This window comes from Oncorhynchus gorbuscha, linkage group LG09 (assembly GCF_021184085.1).
Source record: "Oncorhynchus gorbuscha isolate QuinsamMale2020 ecotype Even-year linkage group LG09, OgorEven_v1.0, whole genome shotgun sequence".
Taxonomy (NCBI): Eukaryota; Metazoa; Chordata; class Actinopteri; order Salmoniformes; family Salmonidae; genus Oncorhynchus; species Oncorhynchus gorbuscha.
This window is the reverse complement of record NC_060181.1, coordinates 69,955,440-69,982,105: the sequence shown is the minus strand read 5'-3', so window position 1 is coordinate 69,982,105 and position 26,666 is coordinate 69,955,440. Positions and strand designations below refer to the sequence as shown.

Sequence of the window (26,666 nt, the reverse complement as noted above, 5' to 3'; positions counted from 1 at the left end):
ATCTTAGGCTTGTGTGTGGCTGCTTGACCATGGACACCCATTTGATGAAGCTCACAACAAACAGCTATTGTGCTGACGTTGCTTCCAGAGGCAGTTTGGAACTCGATAGCGAGTGTTGCAACTGAGGACAGACTGTTTTTGCACGCTTCAGTACTCGGTGGTCCCGTTCTGTGAGCTTTTGTGGCCTACCACTTTAGGGCTGAGCTGTTGTTGCTCCTAGATGTTTCCACTTCACAATAACAGCACTTAGTTGACCAGGGCAGACATTTGATGAGCTGACTTGTTGGAAAGGTCTTCAGTACGGGCCATTCTACTGCCAAGGTTTGTCTATGGAGATTGCATGGTTCCGTGCGCGATGTTTATAAACTTGTCAGCAACGGGTGGTGTTGAAATAGCAGAATCCACTAATTTGAGGGGGTGTCCACATCATTTTGGTGAGGTACTGTATCTAAATGATGTACTATATCTTTAACTGTAGCCTGTAGCGCATTTTCTTTATTTGCAGGTTAGGGTTGGGTGCGAGTCTCAAATGTTCACTTTACCACATATAGTCGGGCGGTTGCGGATGGATTATAATCAATTGCGAGCAGGTGTGGGTGAACAAACAGCTGACCTGCGCACCACTAATGGAAGAATAGGCCTCTCATGCCTGAGGGCTTCCCTCAGAAGTCACCAGCTATAAATTCCTCTGTTCCTTTGTCGCTGCTGCAGTACAGTCAGCCAACACCTCATTATGGCCCTCTCTCCATCTCTCTCCATGCCCAGAGATCTTCTTTAACTGAGGATTAAAGAGGAACACCTCACAAACCTCTCCTCGGCACCCCCAGATGTTTCACAATTTTGTTGTAGCCCTCAACTAGCTCACCTGATTCAACTAGTCAAGGGCTTGATAATTAGTTGTCAATTCGAATCAGGATGTGCTAGCACTGGAATAGATCAAATACATGGAATGGTGTGGGTCCCCGGTCCACTGCTCTAGGGCATGGTGGAGCAGCTAGGGTTAGGCCACAGTCGAAGGGTTTAGGACACAACAGCACATGCTTGCTAGTTTTGTATGGAATAATATGTAGAATTTTGTCTGCTTTAATAATCTTGTTTCTTTTTGTTATTGTATGTGATTGTGCCTTGCTCACTACCCATTTTGTATAGTAAAGTTGAATTGACTTAGATAATGGTAACATGCTAGGAAGAAGATATCAATACCCAGGCGCACAATCCTTTTAGTGCTTGTTAAATCCTAGCCTAAATGACAAGACAGGATATGGACTTCCATTCTTTCTTTTCAGTATATATAGTGTGTCTGACATTTCTCCTTTAATGTATGTTTGTCAGTCTAGGAACCATTTCCTGGATGTAGCCTGCCTGCTGCAAATAGCTAAATAGCATTCAACATTTTACAAATGCTTTACAGCAGGCATGAAAAAGACTTAGTAGTAAAAAGCAATAACAGAGCTGAACTCTTCTAGTGTACAAAAGGTTAAAGGTCGTGACAGAGAGAAGAGCCCCTTGGGGGGGTAGACTCTGAATGTTCAGGACATTCTTGAGCCACATTTCCTGTTCCTGCATCTTATTTTCTGTTGGAACTCACTGTTGTGAGTTTTGTCTGGTCAAGAGGATGCTCGCATGCAGTTACATGTGAATCTCAGAGTAGGGTACAGGCTAAGGGAGCCACAATGGGAGACAGTGACATTGTTTATGACAGAGAGAAAGCCAGAGAATAGTCTCACATTGCCAGACTAGTATTTTATGTACTCTGTATTAGAAAAGAGAGGGGTGAGAATCCATGCTGTCAGGCTCCATTTTGATTACATTTCAGAGGCAGTGCATCACTCTGAGCTGCTCGTCTGTCGCGCTCTAAAGAGATGCTACATTATTGATGAGCTGACAGACACGTGTTTAAAAACTCAGAATTACTTAGTGATGAACACACACACAGTGACTACCATGTGGTGGTGAAGCAAGGCTGGCAGTCTATTGTCTTCCAATTTCTCTGGAGTGGATCAGTGGAATTAAGTGCTGTGCCAGAGAAAGTGTAAATGCATAATGAAGTGGTCCCTGACTCTCCAAGCGGCTAATGCCCCCACTGAGAGGATAACTTAGCGGACCGGTAGCTAGCAGCTCCAACTAAGGTCCCTGGGCTCTATATTTAACAACATCATTTAGTCAGGCATAGAGAAGAACTTGTCTTACTTTCCTGATCAACTTATAGTAAATAGAGCTATGTGAGCCACTTAAACCACATTAACTGTTGAAATGTAATATGTTACAGAGTACATCCTTTTCAGTCTAGGTGTTGTAGTTGATCAGTAGTTAAGGACCTGACTTTTGAGCCCTTCATATGGTTTCCTCCTTTGAGTCTTCCTGTGCCTGCCGGCTCGGAGGCTCTACTTCTACACAATGAACAATGAGACTCCTACATAACCGTGGCTCTGTCACCTTGGAAACACTAATATTTGGCTATAACCGGGAGATCAGAGCTCTACGGATGTGGTCTGGACACTGACCACGTGTAGACTTAAAAGATCAGTCGTGTTCTTAGCTCATTAAATTGCATCTTCTTTTACAGTATATGTCCTGCCTTACCTCTACCATGTGTGGTAGACTCATGAGTAATAATAATACCTTGTTAAATCTTGGTTTACATTTCCTTTTCCTAACTTACCGATTGTTGAATTGTTCTAGCAGATAATTCAGTATAATGCCTGCTTTCAACATCCATGTCTTAATTGTGTCCTTTATGTATTGTTATCCTCAGATCTACTGGAGAAGTCCAGGGTTTGCAAGCAGCCGAGAGGAGAGAGAAACTTCCACATCTTCTACCAGCTTCTTTCTGGAGCCTCGGATGACACCCTGAGTAAGCTATACACACACGGTTATCAGTAATACCTTCATGACAGTATTATTAACATGTCATGAAGCTTCGTTATGGGTCATAACATCTCAAACGGTCACAAATTTTTAGAAGGTATGTCATGACAGAGTTATTACTACACATGGCGTCAAATAAAATGTCACTGAGTCATCTAACCGCAAAATGTCATAGTTATTCTAAAGAAACACATGACTAATACTTAAACATGAGGCTGTGTTTAACTACAGAGAAAAAAGACTATGAAATCAGTGTGGTTCATTTGTTCTCAGCTGGAGCTCAGCCACTGTTTGGCAGTCTTGATGAAGGAGAACAATATAATGGTCTTTGATTCAATGCTGGACAAACATCAAAAGACTTGATTTATCTGCACTTAATGTAACCTGTAATCCAATACACCATACTGTGACTTCCCTTGATACCTGATACAAGCCTTTAAAGGGCCATTTGAAACTGCTGCTCGTGTGAGTGTGTGTGTGTGTGTGTGTGAACTGCTGCTCTAAAGTGTATAGCACTTTAGTCAATATGCACCATGCTAAAGCCATGTGGGTTTGTCTTTCTGGCACACAGTGAAGCTGAAGTTGGACAGAGATTTCAGTAAATACAACTACCTGAGTCTGGATTCAGCCAACGTCAATGGGCTGGATGATGCAGCAAGCTTCAGGACCGTCAGGGTGAGACGCACACATAATTGTTGACTGTCATTGTGTCAACTTGTTTTTGGCTTCGTTTAGAGGTGCACTGTGAAAGGGTAGGGTGAGAGTAGAGGTGGTCTGATCCTCTTTATCTACTGACCGAATAAATTAGCACGTAGATTGGATTAAGGTTTAAAACCGCTCTGGTCCATGCTCCTAGCAAGCTAGCATCTTCTACAGCCTCTCTACCTGTAATGTAAGGGTCCATACACACTGCTGAAGAACAATTCACCAATGAACGGCGACCTTGCACAGACGCGCCCCTTAATTTTGCCAGCTAGAACCAATGAAATATCTTCCTTTCTGCCGTAGTCTTTTACTTATCCATGTGTGTAGTTGTGTACAGACCCTAACTTGAACTTTGAACTATATCCATAGCAGGAGAGTGAGACATAAGGATGAGTTTAGCTCCGAGAGGGAATCCCGTTCCACCTGCCTTGAAGGCTTTCCCATACTGTAAACAATAGCAGAATGCTTCAGAGTACACAGGCAGATTGGATGCTGTACTGATGTGGGAAACAGCAGCTGCATTCTTCTAAAGTACACACACACAGTCGCTCTCTGACATGCAGGGCTGCAGAGCGTGGTCATCATGTGTAAGGCTCTCTCGATCTTCCTCCTGACTCCGTTACTGTTGGTGACACACAGAGGATGTTATGTTATGAGCTGCCTGAGCTTTATCCATTCCCAACTCCCTTAACAGGACTGTCCTGTACTCCACTATCTCCCTGCCCTTGGACTCTCAGTAGCAGTGGATGTGTCCCAAATGGTACCTATATAGTGCGCTACTTTTGACCAGGGCCTACAGTGATTAGAGTGCCATTTAGGGGACACACGCAGCATCCTGTCTTAGCACTTCTCTCAGTGAGGGAGCTAGTAGGCCACCTCACAGCTGCAGTCCAACTCAACACAATAGATTGCAGTGATTTACAAGAATAGGCCTCCACTGGATATGATGTTGTTGTAGGAGCCAAAGGCAGCCTGCTACAGATTTTTTTCTCACCCTTGTTCACAATGGTGTCAAATCACAGTAACACATGTTTAATAATTCAAGATACTGTAGTTCCCCTAATACACTGTCCACATCACTGTGTCCTCTGTCAGTAGTTGTCTTGCTTTCCTCTCCAGTCCAGAAACTCATCCCCCTTTTCTGTTGTCCATGTTATCATTGTGTGTTTGAGATTGACTACATATACATTAAAGTCCAATTGCATGGAATCACCCGTCTACAAATCCCCTTGCATTCCAAATCAGGCTTCGATACTGCGACCAAAACAGTCACATTTGTGACCGTTTTACTTGGCGTTTTACAAGCGTGCCAGGAAATTATTTTTACCTGGTCACTTTAGTTGTTGGTTCACAATTAGATATTTTTATCATCATGATTTATTCAAACAGTAATGTGCAATTGACCAAAAATAAAGTAACTTTCTGAAGAGGCAACAACTGCACGGGAATGCACCTGTCTGTGTGTGTCAGGACCTACAGGGGAGGTTTTAGAAACACTTCGGGCTAGTCGATCATCCCCATCCAGCTAAAAATATATTCTAAAATGTTTTTGTTTTTTAAAATCTAGGCTATATAATTATTTGTAAAAGATTTATTCCCGAAGCTGTTCATTCATTATGTCGATTATCTATCACGCGCGCTCGACACACACAGCCTATAGATAATTGGTCTGGCAGAGAGAGCGAGCAGCTCTCAAACAGCTGGTTGTTGCCTGGCGCGAAGACAGACAGCGATAGCGGAAGGAAAGATGTTCCAAGTTATGATATCTACCAGTAAATGCTAAGGCAAAAATGGGTATGCAAACAAGGTAAAAGTTCAAGGTCTTGGTTGAATATTTGCAATACGCAATTCAGTCATCATTGAATATCCTTAAAAATGACATTTCCTCTATGCTCTTTGGTCCTTGAAAGGTCATTGAAGTTATCATAGCCGATTTAGAAGTTCTACTGCGCCAATATAATCAGATGTTATTTTCTGATCTGTTTTTCTGATCACATTGTTTCCTGTCGTTTCAATGGAAGGGTGTTGCGCTTGTATGTTGCTTTGGTGTGGTAAAACCATGTGCGGTTATAAAGAGCAAGTCAACATCGAATGTTGGCTTCAACTTAGTTTTCCATACAAAGCATTGCAATACAAAGGGAACCCAGTTTTTGGTTGCTTTTAAAACATGATACCCCCCAATAACTATTCAACATCACAAATGGCGAGACTGACGACCTACCACGTGGACAGACTTCATTAGTGTGTTTGTGTCGGGAGAATGCTGTCTTTAGTCACGTAATGCCCACATTATTCTGACATAGAATATAAAAATGTCAATGTCAATGCATAATGCCATTGGTTAGGCCTATTAAAAAATGCTTTTCTTAATAGTAATGTATACTTTTTTTTGCAAACAGTTTTGGTGATTTTTTTCTATGGGCTATTACAAGTACATATCAAATGTACAGTAGCAGTCAAAAGTTTGTATACTTACTCATTCACGGGTTTTTATTTATTTTGACTAGTTCCTATATTGTAGAATAATAGTGAAGACATCACACCAATGAAATAACACATATGGAATCATGTAGTAACCAAAAAAGTGTTAAACAAATCCAAATATATTTTATATTTGAGTCTTCAAAGTGCCCACCCTTTGTCTTAATGACAGCTTTGCACACTCTTGGCATTCTCTCTTCACCTGAAAGGCTTTTCCAACAGTCTTGAAGGAGTTCCCACATATGCTGAGCACTTGTTGGCTGCTTTTCCTTCACTCTGAGGTCCAACTCTTCCCAAACCATCTGTTGGGTTGAGGTTGGGTGATTGTGGTGGCCAGGTCATCTGATGCAGCACACCACCACTCTCCTCCTTGCTCAAATAGCACTTATACAGTCTGGAGGTGTGTTGGGTTATTATCCTGTTGAAAAACAAATGATAGTCCCACTAAGCGCAAACCAGATGGGATGGCCTATCACTGCAGAACGTTGTGGTAGCCATGCTGGTTAAGTGTGCCTTGAATTCTAAATAAATCACTGACAGTGTCACCAGCAAAGCACCATCACTCCACCTCCTCCATGCTTCACGGTGGGAACCACACATGTGTAGATCATCCGTTCAAGTACTCTGTCTCACAAAGACACAGCGGTTGGAACCAAAAATGGCAAATTTTGGACTCATCAGACCAAAGGACAGATTTCTACCGGTCTAATGTCCATTGCTCGTGTTTCTTGGCCCAAGAGAGTCATCTTCTTATCGGTGTCCTTTAGTAGTGATTGCTTTGCAGAAATTCGACCATGAAGGCCTGATTCACGGAGTCTCCTCTGAACAATTGATGTTGACATGTTTGTTACTTTAACTCTGAAGCATTTATTTTCGCTGCAATCTGAGGTGCAGTTAACTCTAATGAACTTATCCTCTGCAGCAGAGGTAACTCTGGGTCTTCCTTTCCTGTGGCGGTCCTCATGAGAGCCAGTTTCATCATAGCGCTTTTTTGATGGTTTTTTTTGACTGCACTTGAAGAAACGTTCAAAGTTTTCCATATTGACTGATCTTCATATCTTAAAGTAATGATGGACTGTCGTTTCTCTTTGCTTATTTGAGCTGTTCTTGCCATAATATGGACTTGGTATTTTACCAAGTAGGGTTATCTCCTGTATACCACCCTTGTCACAACACAACTGATTGTCTCAAATGCATTAAGTAGGAATGAAATTCCACAAAGTAACTATAAACTAGGCACACCTGTTAATTTAAATGCATTCCAGGTGGCTACCTAATGAAGCTGGTTGAAAGAATGCAAAGAGTGTGCAAAGCTGTCATCAAGGCAAAGGGTGGCTACTTTGAAGAATGTCAAATATATTTTCATTTGTTTAACACGTTTTTGGTTACTACATGATTCCATATGTGTTATTTCATAGTTTTGATGTCTTCACTATTATTCTACAATGTAGAAACTGGTAAAAATAAAAACCCTTGAATGAGTAGGTGTCAACTTTTGACTAGTACTTTAGCTCCTTAAATTACAAATAAGTGTTTGAAAAAGTTAATCAATTTGTCTAGCCAATGTCTGTATAAACCTTGTGATTTTTTGTGAAATAAATGGAGTGGTTTTGGAAAAAATATTCCCAGCAGGGGGCACGTACAGTCTTCAATGAGGTCCGTAGGGCCACATTAAAATGTTATTTCCTTGCTGTCAGAATTTGCTCTCCATCGATTTTGGAATTTTCTATGCTCCCTTACTGTCTAGTTATTATTAGCGAGATGGACAGTCAAGATACTGTTTGAATATATGTCCGTTATCATTTCTACACAGTTTCGATTTGGTTTTAATGATTTGAAAAGGATTCTTCAGGATTTTGGAATGAGGCCCTTTTATCTATTTCCCTAGCAGATACCCATAGATTTCCAGTAATTACGCTAATGCTAGTTACAGTAGCAACTGCGCTAGCACTAGTTAACAACTCCCTTCAAACTGCACACAGAGACATAAAATAAAGTTTTTTTTTTCAGATATCAAAGTGCCATGTGTTATTTTCTGTGAAATCCTCAGGGGTGTTAAACATACAGCAGTCCAATACGGCAACAAACTCACTATACTTTAAAGGGATACTTAGGCATTTTGGCAATTAGGCCCTTTATCTACTTCCCCAGTCAGATGAACTCATGGATACAATTAAGTCTCTTTTCTTTGCTGTTACAGTAAATCTATCTAAATCAATGTAAGAACACAAGGGCATGCTAATTTAAAATATGTATTGTCATTATTAGTCTGGTTCTGTAAGTAATGCAGGCACATTGTGGGACAAAGACCAGGCAATTATCTATTTAAAAAAATATATACAAATATTGGTGTGACCAAATTGTGCTGGTTCAACCAACTGAAAAGTTGGTAGCACCAGTGCCACCGGTGTAAAAAGTTAGTGTAGAACCATGCAAATAACTACTCATTAACAGATCAAGATTAGTTATTCTGCACCTTTCGTTGCTCCAACTGATTCTCTCAAACATGCTGAATGTCTGATTGGCTCTCTCTCCCCCTGTGCCATCCCAGAATGCCATGCAGATTGTGGGCTTCATGGAGGCTGAGGTGCAGTCGGTTCTGGAGCTGGTGGCTGCCGTCCTCAAACTGGGGAACATTGAGTTCAAACCAGAGTCCAGGGTCAACGGTTTTGACGAGAGCAGGGTCAAGGACAAGAATGGTGAGACCATAGTCTGACTGGACAACCAACAGCTTTACTGTGGGACAGAACTTCCTGTTACAATACACATGGACACACATCTCACTTTTTGAAAGTAACTTTTGTGCCCACGTGGATGCCTGCGTTTCCCTTACATCTTCAAAATGTAAAAATCCTGTATTGTGGCTGTAGAAAATATTGTTTTGGTTATTCATTTTCTTGTCAATTGAAGGATAGATAAGATAAGCACACTGCAATTTATCAGTTAGATTATCACCACTGACCAATAGTCAGTCCCTCAACCACAAGCCATGGCTTTAAGTTCTATCAACAGCAGCCTATATGGTTGTTCTTGTACTGCCCCCTACTGGTTAATGATTCATTCATTTCATGACTTAGTAACTACAGTATGCTATATTTTATGATTGTAAGTACAATAGGCCTATTGATAACCCTATTGCTTACAGCTATCCCCTATTAAGCAAACATAATATTTAACATGTCTTAGTAACCCAGCCATGACACAACTTTGCTTTCTTTGCAATCACAACTTTTCTACATGTCACACTAAAGTGGATCTCCACGTGGTCTGTGGTGTGAATCATAAAATCCACACATCTTCTTTCTAAAATTACACCAGCTTATTAATGACATTTCCCCTTATGACCATTTGACGGCTGTATGGACTGTCACGGTACACAAATACATTTAGTCAACAACACCACTCTTACAGAAGACCATTTACTGAGACAATTGGCATGTGAATACCTAAAGACATGAAGGCTAATGCGCTCCAGTAACTCCTCTTAAACACTACTCTGTCCGGCTGCTTTGGGAATTCCTGGTCAGGAGACACAACACTGATCCTAAAGGAGATCCTCTGAGAATAGAGAGAGTAGATTAGCTAAACCCTTTCCATAAAGAGATGAGGTAATGTCCTTGTGGCTACCCACTGGAATCCTGATACTGACGTCATGTGGCATTGTTGGTAGAGCTTAACATTGATATGGATTCCATCCCTGCAGGGGATAAATGTATTTTATTGACAGATTTAAACTAGTCATTGCCTATTTGTTTCTTTGCCCTAGGCCTGTATACAAAGCTCTATGATTGAGTGTTTGTGTCTGTTCTCTTAGTGAATGAGTCTTTCCTCTGCTCTATCTTCCAGACTTGAAGGAGATGTGTGAGCTGTTGGGGATTGAGCAGTCTGTGCTGGAGAGGGCTTTCAGCTACCGCACCGTGGAAGCCAAGATGGAGAAGATGTCTACCACACTCAACGTGGCCCAGGTGAGAAGAACAACACTCTGTCGTCACTGTATAGCAATAGGCTCGTGCGGTATACTGTATACTGGGGTATTTGGAAATAGCCATGGGATGGTTTTTCAAAACCATTGAAAATATTTCTTATGTTCTTTAACAAGTAAATACCCGCAGTCAACTTGTGCAATATGTTAAGAGATAAAGATGATCGCCTTCATTTCATCTGTCACATATGAACCTTACCGGCAGTCCCCAGTCACTTGGTGTTTGTTTACAAGCACACAGCAGCAAGAGACCAGAGCCTTGTGAGTCTCTCACTATTGTGCAGCACGCGCCAGGTGATCTAGTTACAGTATGTGATTCACAGCTAAATGTTTGCCAGCTAGATCTTATATCATTATTAAGTTAACTGTCTAAAATGTGCTAAATGCGCTGCAGTTGTGCGTTTGGTTTGCTAATTTAGTAGCCATCTTGCTAAGTGGTTAGCTTCACTTGGTAACAGCTGAGAATCCCGTACTGGATTAAGAGCCTTTATGTCTAATATTTGTTTTGTGCCTGCAGCAAATTGTGAGTAGCATTTTTGAGTTGATTGTGAAACTTTGAGCTGGGATGTCTGTCCTGAATATAGTTTAGGTCAGAGACTGTATAAAATGTTCGTTAGCATTTAGATGACTCGTTAGCATTTAGATGACACAAGGTTGGTATGACAATCTGGATACCACTCAAGCCTATATAGCAACACATTACTTTAAGGACCATGCCCTTACCAACTGAGACGCACAGGACGACCAAAAGATCCAGTCATCATTGTATTGCAACACACTTCCTTTCATGGTAGCACTGACAGACGAAGTCTTAGGGGATGTTTCACACTCCAGTTGTGGATAGATGAGGAAGGACAAGATTAATTCCCTCTGACTGAGTTCTTTAGCAGCTAGCTAACCCCCCTCCATCTAATCCCCACCTATTGTACATGGAAACATATCCATAATAGAAGAGGGGTTGGTGATTTCTCCCCTGGAAATGCAGAAGTAGGTCACATTGTGGAGGTTAGTGAGTTCAGGCAGCAGGCACATTCATGCCTTAGATGAGAGGAATATAAGCTAGTCTCCTCTCTCAATTCTGGAGGTCTGTGAGTTCAGGCAACATCCAGTTGGAGATGAAATGAAGAAAGTCATAGAGGCTAGTCCTCACCCTAGTCCTCTTTCTGTGCTCTACAAACACAGCTTATGAAGGAAGGTAGAACGAAGGGATGAGCTTCATGTCTCCTGAAAAGTGATTTAAACATCCTTGGCAGATATCTGGTAGCCTGGTTCCAGGTCTGTTTGTGCTGTGTTGCCAACTTCTATACTCTTTGCTTTGACAATGACCATAGGAGTTGACGAGGCTGCGCAAACAGACCTGCTTCCTTGAGACCGAGCACTACCCAATGGTGCAGCTCTCTAGAGTCCATCAGAACGTGTCTTAACAAATATCTGGCCAGGTAGCATAAACAGAAGGGTTTAAAAGGCCAGACGGAGACAATAAATCAGAGCACATTGGTTGTAGGTCTTAGAGCAACTATCAAACTAAGGATCGCCAGATTATCCATGGCACATCAGCTCCTCGAAGTGTTTGTTTGTCCGGGAGGTTATGCCTGGTCCTGTCACAGTTCAACTCTTCCTGTGTGCGCACGCACGCAGTGCATTCGAAAAGTATTCATACCCCTTGACTTTTTCCGTATTTTGTTACGTTACAGCCTTATTTTAAAATGTATTACATTGTTTTTCCCCCTTGTGAATCTACACACAATACCCCATAATGACAAAGCAAAAAAACATATATTTATTTTGTTAAATTATAAAAACTTTATATAAGTGTTTAGACCCTTTACTCAGTACTTTGTTGAAGCACCTTTGGCAGCAATTACAGCCTCAAGTCTTGGGTATGACGCTACAAGCTTGGCACACCTGTATTTTGGGAGTTTCTCTCCTTCTCTGCAGATCCTCACAAGCTCTGTCAAGTTGGATGGGGATTGTAACTGTTTTTAGGTCACTCCAGAGATGTTCAATCGGGTTCAGGTTGGGCTCTGGCTGGGTCACTCAAGGACATTCAGAGACTTGTCCTGAATCCACTCCTGCATTGTCTTGGGTGTGTGCTTAGGGTCGTCGTCATGTTGGAAGGTGAACCTTCGCCCCAGTCTGAGCACTCTGGAGCAGGTTTTCATCAAGGATCTCTCTCTACTTTGCTCTGTTCATCTTTTCCTTGATCCTGACTAGTCTCTCAGTCCCTGCTGCTGAAAAACCTCCCCACAGCATGATACTGCCACCAAAATGCTTCACTATATGGATGGTGCCAGGTTTTCTCCAGATGTGATGCTTGGCATTCAAGCCAAAGAGTTCAACCTTTATTTCATCAGGCCAGAGAATCAGCCCTGACCAAGGTCCTTCTACCCCGATTGCTCAGTTTGGCCAGCTCTAGGAAGAGTCTTGGTGGTTCCAAGCTTCCATTTAAGAATGATGGAGGCCACTGTGTTCTTGGGGCCCTTCAATGCTGCGGAACATTTTTTTGTACCCTTCCCCAGATCTGTGCCTCGACACAATCCTGTCTCGGACACTTTTTTTGACCTCATGGCTTGGTTTTTGCTCTGATATGCACTGTCAACTGTGGGACCTTGTATAGACAAATCATGTACAATCAATTTAATTTACCATAGGTGGACTCCAATCAAGTTGTAGAAACATCTCAAGGATGATCAATGGAAACAGGAAGCACCTGAGCTCAATTTCGAGTCTCATAGCAAAGTGTCTGAATACTTATGTAAATAAGGTATTTCTGTTTTATATTTTTAATACATTTGCAAAAATGTCTAAAAGTGTTTTCACTTTGTCATTATGGGGTATTGTATGTAGCTTGATGAGGAGAAAAACAAATGTAATGAATTTTAGATTAAGACTGTAACAAAATGTGGAAAAAGTCAAGGGGTCTGTATACTTTCTGATTGCACTGGGGTCTGTATACTTTCTGGTTGTGTGTGTGTGTGGTTTGCATGAGGAATGACCGCCTCTCTCTACTCCAGTGTGGCTGTGTGCCAGAGAATGAGCCTTTAACTATAGGAATATTATTCAGCCCACTCTAGGACACGCTTGCCTGTTCTGTTGTGGATGGTTGGAATGAGAAACATTCTACAGCTGGAATTATAGCTTGACTGATTGATGCCACTTTTACGTCCACAAAGACTTATTTATCTGAGCTCCATGAACCCTGTCCCAGTTGACTGGTGAATGCTATACTACTACAAGCATGTGTCAGAGATATTTACTACAGCTATCTTTCTCTGTGTTTGAGAGCACTGAAATCTGTACAGTAAGTCTTCATTTGTGATTTGCAAGGCCTACTATGCCCGTGATGCCCTGGCCAAAAACCTCTACAGCCGTCTGTTCAGCTGGCTGGTCACCAGGATCAATGAAAGCATCAAGGTAGGGCCTCTCTCTGGTCTCGCTCATGACCGTATATCAACCAGGTTTGTCCACTGTTATTCTACAAGCCCTTGACTATAAATATATAAGCCCTTCCAAACTAGATGACATGATTGTCATGAAGACAGGACTATAATTTTATGTGATTCTTATACTTTCTCTTTCCCTTTATTTCTTCTCTCAGGCTCAAGCAAAAACGCGCCACAAGGTGATGGGCGTCCTGGACATCTATGGTTTTGAAATCTTCGAGGTAAGAGTAATTGCACACGGTTGTGAAATGACCTCACACCTCCCATCCCCCATAAGTGTAAGCGTCTTGTTTGCCTTAAACAAAGAATTTGCGTGGTTTTGTGACATAATACATTTGACATGAACAACTAGCAACTTAACTTCCACAGTGCCTCTTTAAATTGATCTCTAAGGTGCATGTTCCTAATATTCCTGACTGTTCCCCACTCATTGTGAAGTCGTTTCATTCCTCTCTCCTGAATGTTGTTGTCTGGGCCGACAGGAGGGCGTAAGTACACCTGCCGAGGGCGTGCTGAGTGCAGTGTGCATGCTGTGATCTAGCTCAGCCCTTAATCCTAGTCTTAATTCAGATCCTATCTGTAACAGGACTTCCCTTGTGTTTTTGGGGGGGATATGAAGGAGTTCTGGTGTCTCTCTTAAGGGAAGGAGAGAACATACAATAGCAGAGCTATTCTGACACGTGTATGAATTAGCCTTTTTCCAGATCTGTTAGTGCTGCCTTGCCAACTCCTATGGTCCTCATCAAGCCAAATGTTTGGTATGACAATAACCGTAAGGGTTGGCAAGGCAATGGAAACCGATTTGGGACCAGGTTATGTATGAACATCCTCCTTCTGTTCCCATGGGGGTCCTTCTCTTCCTGACCAGAGGTCACCAGCACATTCTTCATGCCCTGTAGTTACGCTGTTCTAACCCTCAAGTAACCTAAGCAAATGGAGTGATATTGTTACCTAACCCAAAGCTACTGCTGTTAGCCAAGAGTCATGACTGGAAATTAAACTGGTCTTCTAAACTGATAAGAAAGGGGGATAATTTAGAAAATGTAGATATTTTAAATTGTTAATAATCTTTCATATTTTATGCCTGTTCACTGTCTTTGTTTGACACCTTTTGAAATGAGCTACTGATAAACACTGAAGCTTTGCCAAGATTAGTTTACATGCATCCATGATAAGACACACAGATAGGACTTTGTCCAAAGACTCTGTCCGTTGGGTTTGTTAGAGGGGTTGTAAAGCAATAAGGAGGAATGCCAGTCAAATCGAGTTTTATGCCCTCATTGTCCTGGCTGTATGGGACTGTAAACTAGCATTGCCACAAATGTATAGTCTGTTCCCACAGTAGTCTGTTGGTTTGAAAAGAGACATATTCTTTGTTAGCGTGACATAACAGTGAAGGAATGGGGATCAAGGAATTTTTGTCTTTTTGGCATTACCCTAGTGGTATCCAACAAGGGAGCCGCAGTGGGAGAACAGGACCTGGGAGGGACCCGAAAGCTTATTGAAAGGCTGCATGTCAACATAGCAACAGGTGGTGACAGATGGTGGCATTTCAGTGTCAGACAGGCAAGAGAGGAGAGCAGTCGGTGTATTACTGAGTCCCCCCCCCCCCCCCCCCCCTATTTGCCTATTTAGAACATAAGTTTAAATTGTGTCTTTGGGGGTTCTCTACAGGACAACAGCTTTGAACAGTTCATCATCAACTACTGCAATGAGAAACTGCAGCAGATATTCATCGAACTGACGCTACGCGAAGAGCAGGAGGAGTATATCAGAGAGGTAAACTGTGCCCTCGTTCACCTTACTGGGGACTACAAGGGTGTGTTCACGAGGTTATATTGTAGCTTTTTAGTGTGAAACCTTTCAAAAAGAACAACAAAAATGAGTGTTTCTTATTGGGACAAATCGTGGTAGTCCCTCCGTTTCAGTGTTTTCTTCCCTTTGGTGCTTAATGAACTCAACCCAGTCGTTTCACTCTAATGGCATGCACTCAGAGGAGAACATTGCCCCATAAAGCTATCCATCTCTCACTGTTCACCCCCAGCCTGTCAGCCTCTTTGTGCCCTCCTGACACCTAATCTACATTCCATACATTGACAGGCCAATTTGTAGTGTGAACCTGGCTTGTCATGCAGTGTTTGGGTAGGTCTGAGTTGTGATATTGTCCTTGCCAATATCAGTCTTTCACCTTTTGCCTTCCCTGTTTTCTGTCTCTATCTTGCTCTTTCACTCCTTCCTAGTCTGTTTATTTTGTCCTAAATGTCCTATTGTCCATCTCTATCTTTCTAGTCCCCTCTTTCCATCCCCATTCCTTGCCCTCACCCTTCTCTCTGGCTCTTTTCACCATACTTTCCATCTCTTTTGCCCTTTCCTTCTCTCTCCTCTCTTTCTCTCCTCTCTCTCCTCTCTCTCCTCTCTTTCTCTCCTCTCTCTCTTTCTCTCCTCTCTCTCTTTCTCTCCTTTCTCTCTTTCTCTCTTTCTCTCTCTCTCTTTCTCTCCTTTCTCTCTTTCTCTCCTCTCTCTCTTTCTCTCCTCTCTCTCTCTTTCTCTCTCTCTCTCTCTCTCTCTCCTTTCTCTCCTCTCTCTCTCTTTCTCTCCTCTCTCTCTCTTTCTCTCCTCTCTCTCTCTTTCTCTCCTTCTCTCTCTCTTTCTCTCCTTCCTCTCTCTCTTTCTCTCTTTCTCTCCTCTTTCTCTCTTTCTCTCCTTTCTCTCTCTTTCTCCCCCTCCTTTGTGGGCTTTAGGGATGGAATTGATCCTTCACTCCAGCAGGGGTAAACACACTTCTCCCCCGGGGGCTCAGGCCTCTGTTTGCTTTCAGAGCTCTGAGTATGAGTGCTGCTCCCTTGACCTCCCTTCCATTATATTCCACTGCCTGGCCACCCTCCAGACCAGTGCATGGGAAAATACTACACTGTGGGAGACGGGAGGGGACAGGGGGCAGGACAGTGGGGACCACTGACCAATCAGGTTGCGGAGTCCACATCCCCAAATGGCTAACCCAACCAGCCCATTTCCTCTCCCCCAAACCTGGACTCCCTGTTTGTCTGTCACACAGACCAAGTCAGCCAGAACCACCAGTTTCCAGCCCCAACATGACATAAAGCTCCAAAGCCTAGTCCAAGGCCTATGGTTCGGCACCATTTGTCGTCTTGAGCCTTGTGCTCTTATTGAATTGTATATACATTGAATAGAACATATATTATAAGGACTGTTACTGTATAAGGCCCAACCAAGCTGCAGCTGTGTCAGCCCATGAAAACAGAAGATCTATGGGAAAGGTTAATTGTTTAACTGACTGTATAGCTTTGGTCAGTCAGACGTTTTAGAGACTATCAGACAGATAGTGAACTGCTTAAACAGTTCTCATTCCTTAATCTCTGGACTTCATGGCCCATTGGTTAGTTATCTGTCTGAGATTTATAGAAGGTCAGTGGCTTTCTCTTAAACCACTCAGGTCTGTATAAGTAAGTCTAGATGAGGTCAGGATTAAGCTACAGGACAACGCTTTCTTGGCAGAAGAAAAAAAGTGAATAGTTACCCCTCTTTAACCTCCTTGACATCTGTTCTTGTTTGTGACAGGACATTGAATGGACCAACATAGAGTATTTCAACAACGCCGTTATCTGTGACCTCATTGAGAATGTAAGTAGGTCTCCCTTAATGTTTCCCATGTCTTATTGCTATTGACAGGACATGACCACCCTAAAGATAACTTTGTGCTCTTTCACAGTTAACTCTATTTGGAATATTTACATTACTGTATCTTGAATGTAGAATTTCTTATGAAGAACCTCTAAGAAACCTCTCCTCCTCCTCTGTCTAGAAACAGAATGGTATCTTGACCGTTGTTAAAAATAGTAGTAAAATCCTTAGTTGAGAATTATCTGTTTAATGTCTTAAAGTATTTCTAAGAATTCACCCCTCTCTTTATTCTAGAACCAGAATGGAATCTTGGCCATGTTGGATGAGGAGTGCCTGCGGCCAGGCACAGTGACTGACGACACCTTCCTAGACAAGCTGAACACCATCTGTGCTGAGCACCAGCACTTCGAGAGCCGCCTCAACAAGAACTCCAAGTTCCTGACAGACCACAGCCTGCCACACAGCTGCTTCCGCATCCAACATTATGCTGGGAAGGTACAGAGGAGGAACACGCACACCTTGCACATCATCAAATACATGATTGAGCTTGCCTGGCGCAATGCAACCAATTGAATAGAAAGTGCAAAGCTCACACAACTGTCACTCAAAGTATTTGAAAGAAAACCAATACTATTTAAACCCAGGTCTGCAACATCTTCAAAAATGATGGGAATGGGACAACATGGTATACATGTCATCACTGGCCAGGTGTTGAGACAGGATAAATACTGATTATAGTCACCATAGCAGAGCGTGCAGATTTGGCTTAAGAGCATTACCTGGAGGGTGTCACATGCAGTGAAAAAAACATCAGTATTGCATGGGATTTCCTTGACACTCGATGGGATCAGAATAGCCCAGAACATCTTCAGTTTTAAAGATTCTCTGGGTAAATAGATTTATAATCCCCGTTTGGTCAACATGCACCACGGACAGTGATGCATTTTAATGAATCAATCCACAGCAAACATTTCCACAGGATGAGTTTAGGGTTGACAATAATAAACTAGTACTTCAACTACTCCTACAAAAACATGGCGTACATGGCCACACACGTTTACAGGATTCAGAAAAATGACAAGAAGTTGTCAGTTAACAGAAGTACATTTTTATAATTAAGGGAACGACAACAGCTATGTTTTGTGTGTTGTGTCTGACTGTGTTAATCTGTTCATGTGTCATCCTTTGTGTAGGTGCTGTACCGTGTGGAGGGCTTTGTAGACAAGAACAATGACCTGCTGTACAGAGACCTGTCCCAGGCCATGTACAAGGCCACCCACAGCCTGATGAGACAGCTGTTTCCTGAGGGAAACCCTGCTAAGGTCAACCTGAAGAGACCCCCCACTGCAGGCTTCCAGTTCAAGGCCTCTGTAGGGGTACTCATGAAGAACCTGCAGACCAAAAACCCCAACTACATCAGGTAAGCGACCAATCACTCTGAGGATCATGTATTCTAAAGGATCAGTATTTCACCGCTTTTTCTCCCCAATTTTCATTGTATCCAGTTGGTAGTTATAATCTTGTCCCATCGCTGTAACACCCTTACGAACTCGGGAGAGGCGACGTAAAGAGCTGTGCGTCCTCCCAAACACGACCCCGCCAAGACGCACTGCTTCTTTGACACAATGCCCGCTTAACTCAGAATCCAATGTGTTGGAGGAAACAGCGTGCACCTGGCGGTTGTGTCAGCGTGCATGCGCCCGGCCCGCCACAGGAGTCACTAGAGCACATTGGGACAAGGATATCCCGGCCGGCCAAAACCTCTCCTAACCTGGACAACGCTTGGCCAATTGTGCAATGCAGCCCGGGATCGAACCAGGATCTGTAGTGACATACAGTTGAAATCGGAAGTTTACATACACCTTAGCCAAATTAATTTAAACTCAGTTTTTCACAATTCCTTACATTTAATCCTAGTAAATATTCCCTGTCTTAGGTCAGTTAGGATCACCACAACATGATGCTGCCACCCCTGTGCTTCACGGTTGGGATGGTGATCTTCGGCTTGCAAGCCTCCCCCTTTTTCCTCCAAACATAACGATGGCCATTATGGCCAAACAGTTCTATTTTTGTTTCATCAGACCAAAGGACATTTCTCAAAAAGTACGATCTTTGTCCCCATGTGCAGTTGCAAATCGTAGTCTGGCTTTTTTATGGTGGTTTTGGAGCAGTGGCTTCTTCTTTGCAGAGTGATATAGGACTTGTTTTACTGTAGATAGATACTTTTGTACCTGTTTCCTCCAGCATATTCACAAGATCCTTTGCTGCTGTTCTGGGATTGATTTGCACTTTTCGCACCAAAGTATGTTCATCTCTAGAACGCGTCTTCTTCCTGAGCGCTATGACGGCTGCGTGGTCTCATGGTGTTTATACTTGCGTACTATTGTTTGTATAGGTGAACGTGGTACCTTCAGACGTTTGGGAATTGCTCCCAAGGATGAACCAGACTTGTTGAGGTCTACTATTTTTTTTCTGAGGTCTTGGCTGATTTCTTTTGACGTCACCATAATGTCAAGCAAAGAGGCACTGCGTATGAAGGTATAACTTGAAATACATCCACAGGTACGCCTCCAATTGACTTCTGACCCACTGGAATTGTGATACAGTGAGTTATAAGTGAAATAATCTGTTAACAATTGTTGGAAAAATTACTTGTCATGCACAAAGTTGATGTCCTAACCGACTTGAAAACTAGAGTTTAACCAGAAGTTTGTGGAGTGGTTGAAAAACAAGTTTTAATGACTCCGACATAAGTGTATGTAAACTTCCGACTTCAACTGTAGCTAGCACAGTGCCTTAGACCTCTGCGCCTCTCGGGGGGTCCTGAGTTGTCTCAACTCTGATCCACCTTTTGTGTGACCATGCATGTCCATGCCTTGGTGTCTGTCTGTTTTCCTCAGGTGCATCAAGCCCAACGATAAGAAGGTAGCCCACATCTTCACCGACTCACTGGTGTGTCACCAGGTGCGTTACCTGGGCCTGGTGGAGAATGTGCGCGTGAGGAGGGCTGGCTACGCCTTCCGCCAGCCCTATGAGTCCTGTCTGGAGCGATACAAGATGCTCTGCAAGAAGACCTGGCCCCAGTGGAGAGGACCCGCCAGGTAGGACCTCTGCTCTACCTGAACAGAAATGCTGTATTTATTATCTGCCTGTTCAGAATGTTGTATTTACCATATGATAAACCTAGAGCAAATATATTTACCTCAATCTTCCTCATTCAAATCAAGGAAATGACACCCTTTTTTAAACTTGTCACAAAGTGATATTACAATATCCTCTCCCACTTTCAGCAGAATGCTGTGAAATTACAGCATACAGTACTACCGACAGGATAATGTAGTAACAGCAGTCGTCATCCATAGATGCCCAAACATATCCCACTGTGATACGGCTACGTCAGCAAGCCATGTTGGGGTGGCTAGATCTTGTAGTGATCTGCTTGCTTTGTGAGACAAACAGTCAAACCAGGGTTCCTTTACGCTGCCCTGGGCATTTTGAGGCTGTTGGTTCTTAGCTCTGATTCTGTCACGTTATATTCACTGACAAGTGAGATGGTGCTGCAGTGGATAGCAGACGTTTTATGGGCTCCTGACCAATTCTACTATTTTGTGTGCTTTCTTACAGTGATCTTTTTTTGGACATAATGTCTCATCCATCATTTCCTTTCACCGAAAATAGTTTCTGGACTTCTTCTCAGATTTTTGCCTGCCATATGATTTCTGTTATACTCACAGACATCATTCAAACAGTTTTAGAAATGGCAGAGTGTTTTCTACCCAATAATAATAATAATATGCATATATTAGCAATTGAGACTGAGGAGCAGGCCGTTTACTCTGGGCACCTTTCATCCAAGCTACTCAATACTGCCCCTGCAGCCATAAGAGGTTAACAACAGCTTGTGCGCTATCTCTGTTAGAATACCACATGATAAGCTGCAGAACATAGCTGTCTATTTAGCTGTCTATTTACCACAACAAACTAATGCTTGCACGAAGACCGCACTCAATGAGTGCGTCGCTTCTCGTGGACGGTGATTTTAGTGCAAGGAAACTGCATTATCTAATTTTTACCAGCATGTCACCTGTGTAACTAGAGGTGACATAACTCTATCACTTTTACTTCACACACAGAAATGCATACAAGGCTCTCCCTCACCCTCCCTTTGGCAAATCTGACCGTGACTTTATCCTCCTAATTCCTGCTTAAAGCAAAAACTCAAAGAGGAAGTACCGGTGACGCGCTCAATACGGAAGTGGTCTGATGAAGCAGATACGAAGCTATGGAACTGTTTGGCTTAGCGCAGACTAGAATATGTTTCGGGATTCATCCGATAACATTGAGCAGTTTACCACATCAGTAACCGGCTTCATTAATAAGTGAATTGACGACATCATCCCCACATAGATCGTACGTACATATCCCAACCAGAAGCCATGGATTACAGGCAACAAATGCACTAAAGGTTAGAGCTGCCGCTTAAAAGGAGAGGGACACTAATCTGTACGCTTATAAGAAATTCCACTACAACCTCCAAGCCATCCAACAGGCAAAGCATCAATACAGGACTAAGATCAAATCCAACTCCCCCGGCTCTGATGCTCGTCGGATTTGGCAGGGTTTATAAACTATTACGGATTGCAAATGGAAACCCAGCCACGAGCTGCCCAGTGATGCGAGTAGGGCTGTTGCGGTTACCTTATTACTGCCACACAAGTAGTCATGTGTCATGACCGCAGTCAAATTCCATGTGACTGTTGTGTCACACTAATCTCCTTTTGTGCACTCTACGCGTGGTAGTACCCAACTCACTAACGCGCCTAGTGGCCTGGTACTCAGGGCTCTATTGTCCCTCTAACCACTGATATCAATACAAATGCAATTGAAAATCATATCAAACACTTATCATGAAAAGAGGGTCATGCTTTTAAAACTAACCATTAAGGTACATTTTTTTGACTTCACTGTGATGATCAATTTACCAATTTGTAAGTCGCTCTGGATAAGAGCGTCTGCTAAATGACTTAAATGTTAAATGTTTGAAGAAAAGTTTATCAACAGGATGAAACTGAGTGGAAAACATGGTCATTGTGGATTTTTTTTCAAAGCCAAACAATGAAATGGACAGCGCTTTCTAAGGTGATGATTATTTCAAAGCATTTAAGATGTTGCATGTAGAACACCCATATGCATATTACAGCTTATGCATGGGCACATATATGAGCCCAAGCCCCCCCAAAATAATAAATAAAAACGGAATTAAAATAATGATTGTGCCGTTATACAATACATAGCCTACGGAATATTAAGCATGGCAAAAAAACATACAAATAAATAAAATGCTTTAAGATGTATTTGGTATATAATTGGTCTAGCCTACACTCCCAAATTAAACTAATTTGAGTAATTGCCTTTGAGTGTGGACTGTATTATTATGCATACTGGATTGACTGGTTACCTTATGCTATACTGCAGACTTTCTATCCATAAGTCTGAGAACATATCGGCCTAGGCGATGCTGCTGGTTCAATGATTGAATTTGTATTGGTTTGTCCTTTAAAAGTTGCAGCTTACTGCAGCGCAGCTTGTATGATGCCTCAGAATTCAATGGCACGTTATTTAAGTTTAACCACTGGTACCATTTAATGCTAGTTAGTGCTAGTTTGACCACCAGAGGGCATCTTTGAGAAATATTTGATAGCCTTCAATAGCGGCTGTACTAGAGAATTTAATACCTTTGTTTTGTAAGGACATAGTATATGAGACTGATTTTAAGAAATTTTGCTTAATTAAGTTGATTAATATTATGGTGTTTCTATTCCAAGAAAAAAGATAAACCCTCTGGGTTTCCGTTAGAATGGAACGAAAATATGGTGCTGTACAACGTGACAGTCTGGAGTAGAGTGCGGGCACGCGGGAGACTGGTGTTCAATTCCCCGACTGAAGGAGTAAGCTGTCCTTGTGAATAAGAAATGGTTCTTAACTGACTTGCCTAGTTAAATAAAGGTTACACTATGAGCATAACATTTCTACACCCTAATTTTGTAATTCTAGTCTAACTAATACCCCAATGGAGATGCATTGAATTATCAAGACCAGTCCATGTGCTTGTCTCAGAGCAGCGCGAAACTGTGCTAAAATAGTTGTAGGCTATTGCTTCAAATCCTATTGCTTCTAACTTCAATATGCTCTTTAAATAAGACCTACACCACTTTTAACAGCACATTATTCAACACTAGTGAGACTCATGTTGCCTACGGTAGGCCTACAGTATATCGAAAAATATGACTTGACTTTACGCCAATAATTACATATAAAGGATTGGAGGATATTTCTGTAATTCATTGATATTTATTCCCATAATAATTCATTCATTTATTCCCATAATAATTCATTACGGATCCTTAACTAAATAAACATCAGCATTTTGAAAGAGTATTTTTATTATTATTTTATTAAGGAAAGCATAAACATGCTGTTATTAGTTACATTGTTTTAGTTTGAACGTGCAGATTGGCACTAAGAACAGAAGAGCGGGAACGTTTCTCTAGTCAGCTCCATTATTAGTGCAATGCCCCTTAAGTGTTGCCGGGGTGGGGGTCCCCCCCTCCTCCTCCCTTCCCCATGGGCTAGGTCGGTCTTCTGTGCGTGGCTCTGCGGCCCATACCATGCCCCCTGTCCTCGTGCCTTGAACCTAACGCACTTTCAGTGGATTCAACTGGACAACTGCAAGGCAATCCCATTGTGCGCCACTCGGGAGCAATGGCCAATATACAGTGGGGCAAAATAATATTTAGTCAGCCACCAATTGTGCATGTTCTCCAACTTAAAAAGATTAGGCCTGTAATTTTCATCATAGGTACACAACTATGACAGACAAAATTAGAAAAAAAATCCAGAATTGTAGGATTTTTAATGAATTTATTTGCAAATTATGGTGGAAAATAAGTATTTGGTCAATAACAAAAGTTTATCTCAATACTTTGTCATTGCCAACAAAGGGTATATAACAGAGGTCAAACATTTTCTGTAAGTCTTCACAAGGTTTTCACAAACTGTTGCTGGTATTTTGGCCCATTCCTCCATGCAGATCTCCTAGAGCAGTGATGTTTTGGGGCTGTTGCTGGGCAACACGGACTTTCAACTCCCTCCAAAGATTTTCTATGGGGTTGAGATCTGGAGACTGGCTAGGCCACTCCAGGACCTTGAAATGCTTCTTACGAAGCCACTCCTTTGTTGCCCGGGCGGTGTGTTTGGGATCATTGTCATGCTGAAAGACCCAGCCACGTTTCATCTTCAATTCCCTTGCTGATGGAAGGAGGTTTTCACTCAAAATCTCACGATACATGGCCCCATTCATTCTTTCCTTTACACGGATCAGTCGTTCTGGTCCCTTTGCAAAAAAACAGCCCCAAAGCATGAAGTTTCCACACTCATGCTTCACAGTAGGTATGGTGTTCTTTGGATGCAACTCAGCATTCTTTGTCCTCCAAACACGAGTTGAGTTTTTACCAAAAAGTTCTATTTTGGTTTCATTTGACCATATGACATTCTCCCAATCTTCTTCTGGGCCATCCAAATGCTCTCTAGCAAACTTCAGACGGGCCTGGACATTTACTGGTTTAAGCAGGGGGACACGTCTGGCACTGCGGTATTTGAGTCCCTGGCGGTGTAGTGTGTTACTGTTGGTAGGCTTTGTTACTTTGGTCCCAGCTCTCTGCAGGTCATTCACTAGGTCCCCCCGTGTGGTTTTGGGATTTTTGCTCACCGTTCTTGTGATCATTTTGACCCCACTGGGTGAGATCTTGCGTGGAGCCCCAGATTGAGGGAGATTTTCAGTGGTCTTGTATGTCTTCCATTTCCTAATAATTGCTCCCACAGTTGATTTCTTCAACCCAAGCTGCTTACCTATTGCAGATTCAATCTTCCCAGCCTGGTGTAGGTCTACAATTTTGTTTCTGGTGTCCTTTGACAGCTCTTTGGTCTAGTGGAGTTTGACTGTTTGAGGTTGTGGACAGGTGTCTTTTATACTGATAAGTTCAAACAGGTGCCATTAATACAAGTAACGAGTGGAGGACAGAGGAGCCTCTTAAAGAAGTTGTTACTGGTCTGTAAGAGCCAGAAATCTTGCTTGTTTGTAGGTGACCAAATACTTATTTTCCACCATAATTTGCAAATAAATTCATAAAAAATATCCTACAATGTGATTTTCTGGATTTTAAAAATAATTTTGTCTGTCATAGTTGAAGTGTACCTATGATGGAAATTACAGGCCTGTCTCATCTTTTTAAGTGGGAGAACTTGCACAATTGGTGGCTGACTAAATCCTTTTTTGCCCCACTGTATATTGTCCTGCTAATAACAGGGTTAATAATATATCTCTGAGAATATCCAACAGGCTTTTATATAATACTAAATTAATAATAATAATCTCCTTGTTTAAAAAAATAACTATTGGAGATTTTGTTTTCAAATAACGTAAAATGGCCATTCTTGAACATGGGGATGAGACATTGTTACTCATTTGTAACTAAAGCTATGTTATTTAGAATTATTTCTTTTTTTAGAGGGAGAAAAACCAAAAAAAAACTACTGTCATCTCCTAGGTCTCCCAGTTGAGGCCGGCACGGGTATTGAACCAGCATCTGTAGCAACACAGCTTGCAGTGCTATGCAGTGCCTTAGACTGTTGATGCACTGTATAACATGATAGGTCGGGAGTGGCCTACAGTAAGAGCAAAATAAAATAATAAAACCTTAGTGTAACAACAGTTTTAGTAAGTAATACTGAAGTTGTGCACAATTATCAGTTTCTATTTAGGTTTATGTCGCCCATTCATTGTCAGTTAGAGTTACAGTAGGACCCAAAAGCATAATCAGTGCTCTAACTCCTCCTTGCGCTGGCCTGGAGCAATGAAGTGGTGACGCAGGGTACCGTACTAAACCACAAATGACCTTTAAGTCCTGCAGCATTATCTCACAACTTTTAGTGGAACAACCACTGTAAGCATATGTTTGCCTATAGCATGGCGCATAGCCAGATAACGTACAGTAGGCGTACTCATATTCAGTTCTTCTGAAATACATTTTCTTCTCATAATGTTTCTTTAGACCTTCCTAAAATAAATAATTGATTTATTGTGATGGTGTAGATTAAATGGATTTACTAGACTTTTTTAAATGTAGATGCTCCAAAGGATAGCATCAGTGGCTTGTATTCATGGAAGCCTAGAGATGCTACAAATATTTATGTTAATCTACTGTAAATTACTGAGAGACCAGCAGTCATTTGCATGACAATAACTGGCTGACAAAATGTCATGACCGCCACAGCCTTAGATGTGAGCCTACCAGATGAGCTGAATGCCTTCTATGCTTGCTTCAAGGCAAGCAACACTGAACCATGCATGAGAGCACCAGCTAGCTGTTACAGATGACTGTGTGATGATGCTCTCTGTAGCTGATGTGAGTAAGACCTTTTTAAAAGGTTAACATTCACAGGGCCGCAGGGCCAGACGCATTACCAGGATGTGTACTCTGAGCATG

At 42.2% G+C, this 26,666-nt stretch overlaps 1 protein-coding gene across 9 annotated transcripts in view; it reads left to right on the top strand.

Moving 5' to 3' along the window:
- Positions 1-26,666, top strand: part of LOC124044007 (unconventional myosin-Ib-like) — a 148,221-nt gene that overhangs the window by 93,786 nt on the left and 27,769 nt on the right. For 5 of the 9 annotated variants that reach the window (XM_046363281.1, XM_046363284.1, XM_046363286.1 and 2 more), the window contains exons 8-19: positions 2,756-2,854; positions 3,440-3,543; positions 8,606-8,753; positions 9,901-10,019; positions 13,364-13,450; positions 13,635-13,700; positions 13,962-13,967; positions 15,154-15,258; positions 17,059-17,121; positions 17,416-17,616; positions 18,315-18,541; positions 20,022-20,222. In XM_046363281.1, coding sequence (XP_046219237.1) covers positions 2,756-2,854; positions 3,440-3,543; positions 8,606-8,753; positions 9,901-10,019; positions 13,364-13,450; positions 13,635-13,700; positions 13,962-13,967; positions 15,154-15,258; positions 17,059-17,121; positions 17,416-17,616; positions 18,315-18,541; positions 20,022-20,222 — 1,426 coding nt within the window. The remainder of the gene's footprint in view (positions 1-2,755; positions 2,855-3,439; positions 3,544-8,605; positions 8,754-9,900; positions 10,020-13,363; positions 13,451-13,634; positions 13,701-13,961; positions 13,968-15,153; positions 15,259-17,058; positions 17,122-17,415; positions 17,617-18,314; positions 18,542-20,021; positions 20,223-26,666) is intronic. The other 4 variants (XM_046363283.1, XM_046363287.1, XM_046363290.1 and 1 more) reach the window with 1 other exon arrangement.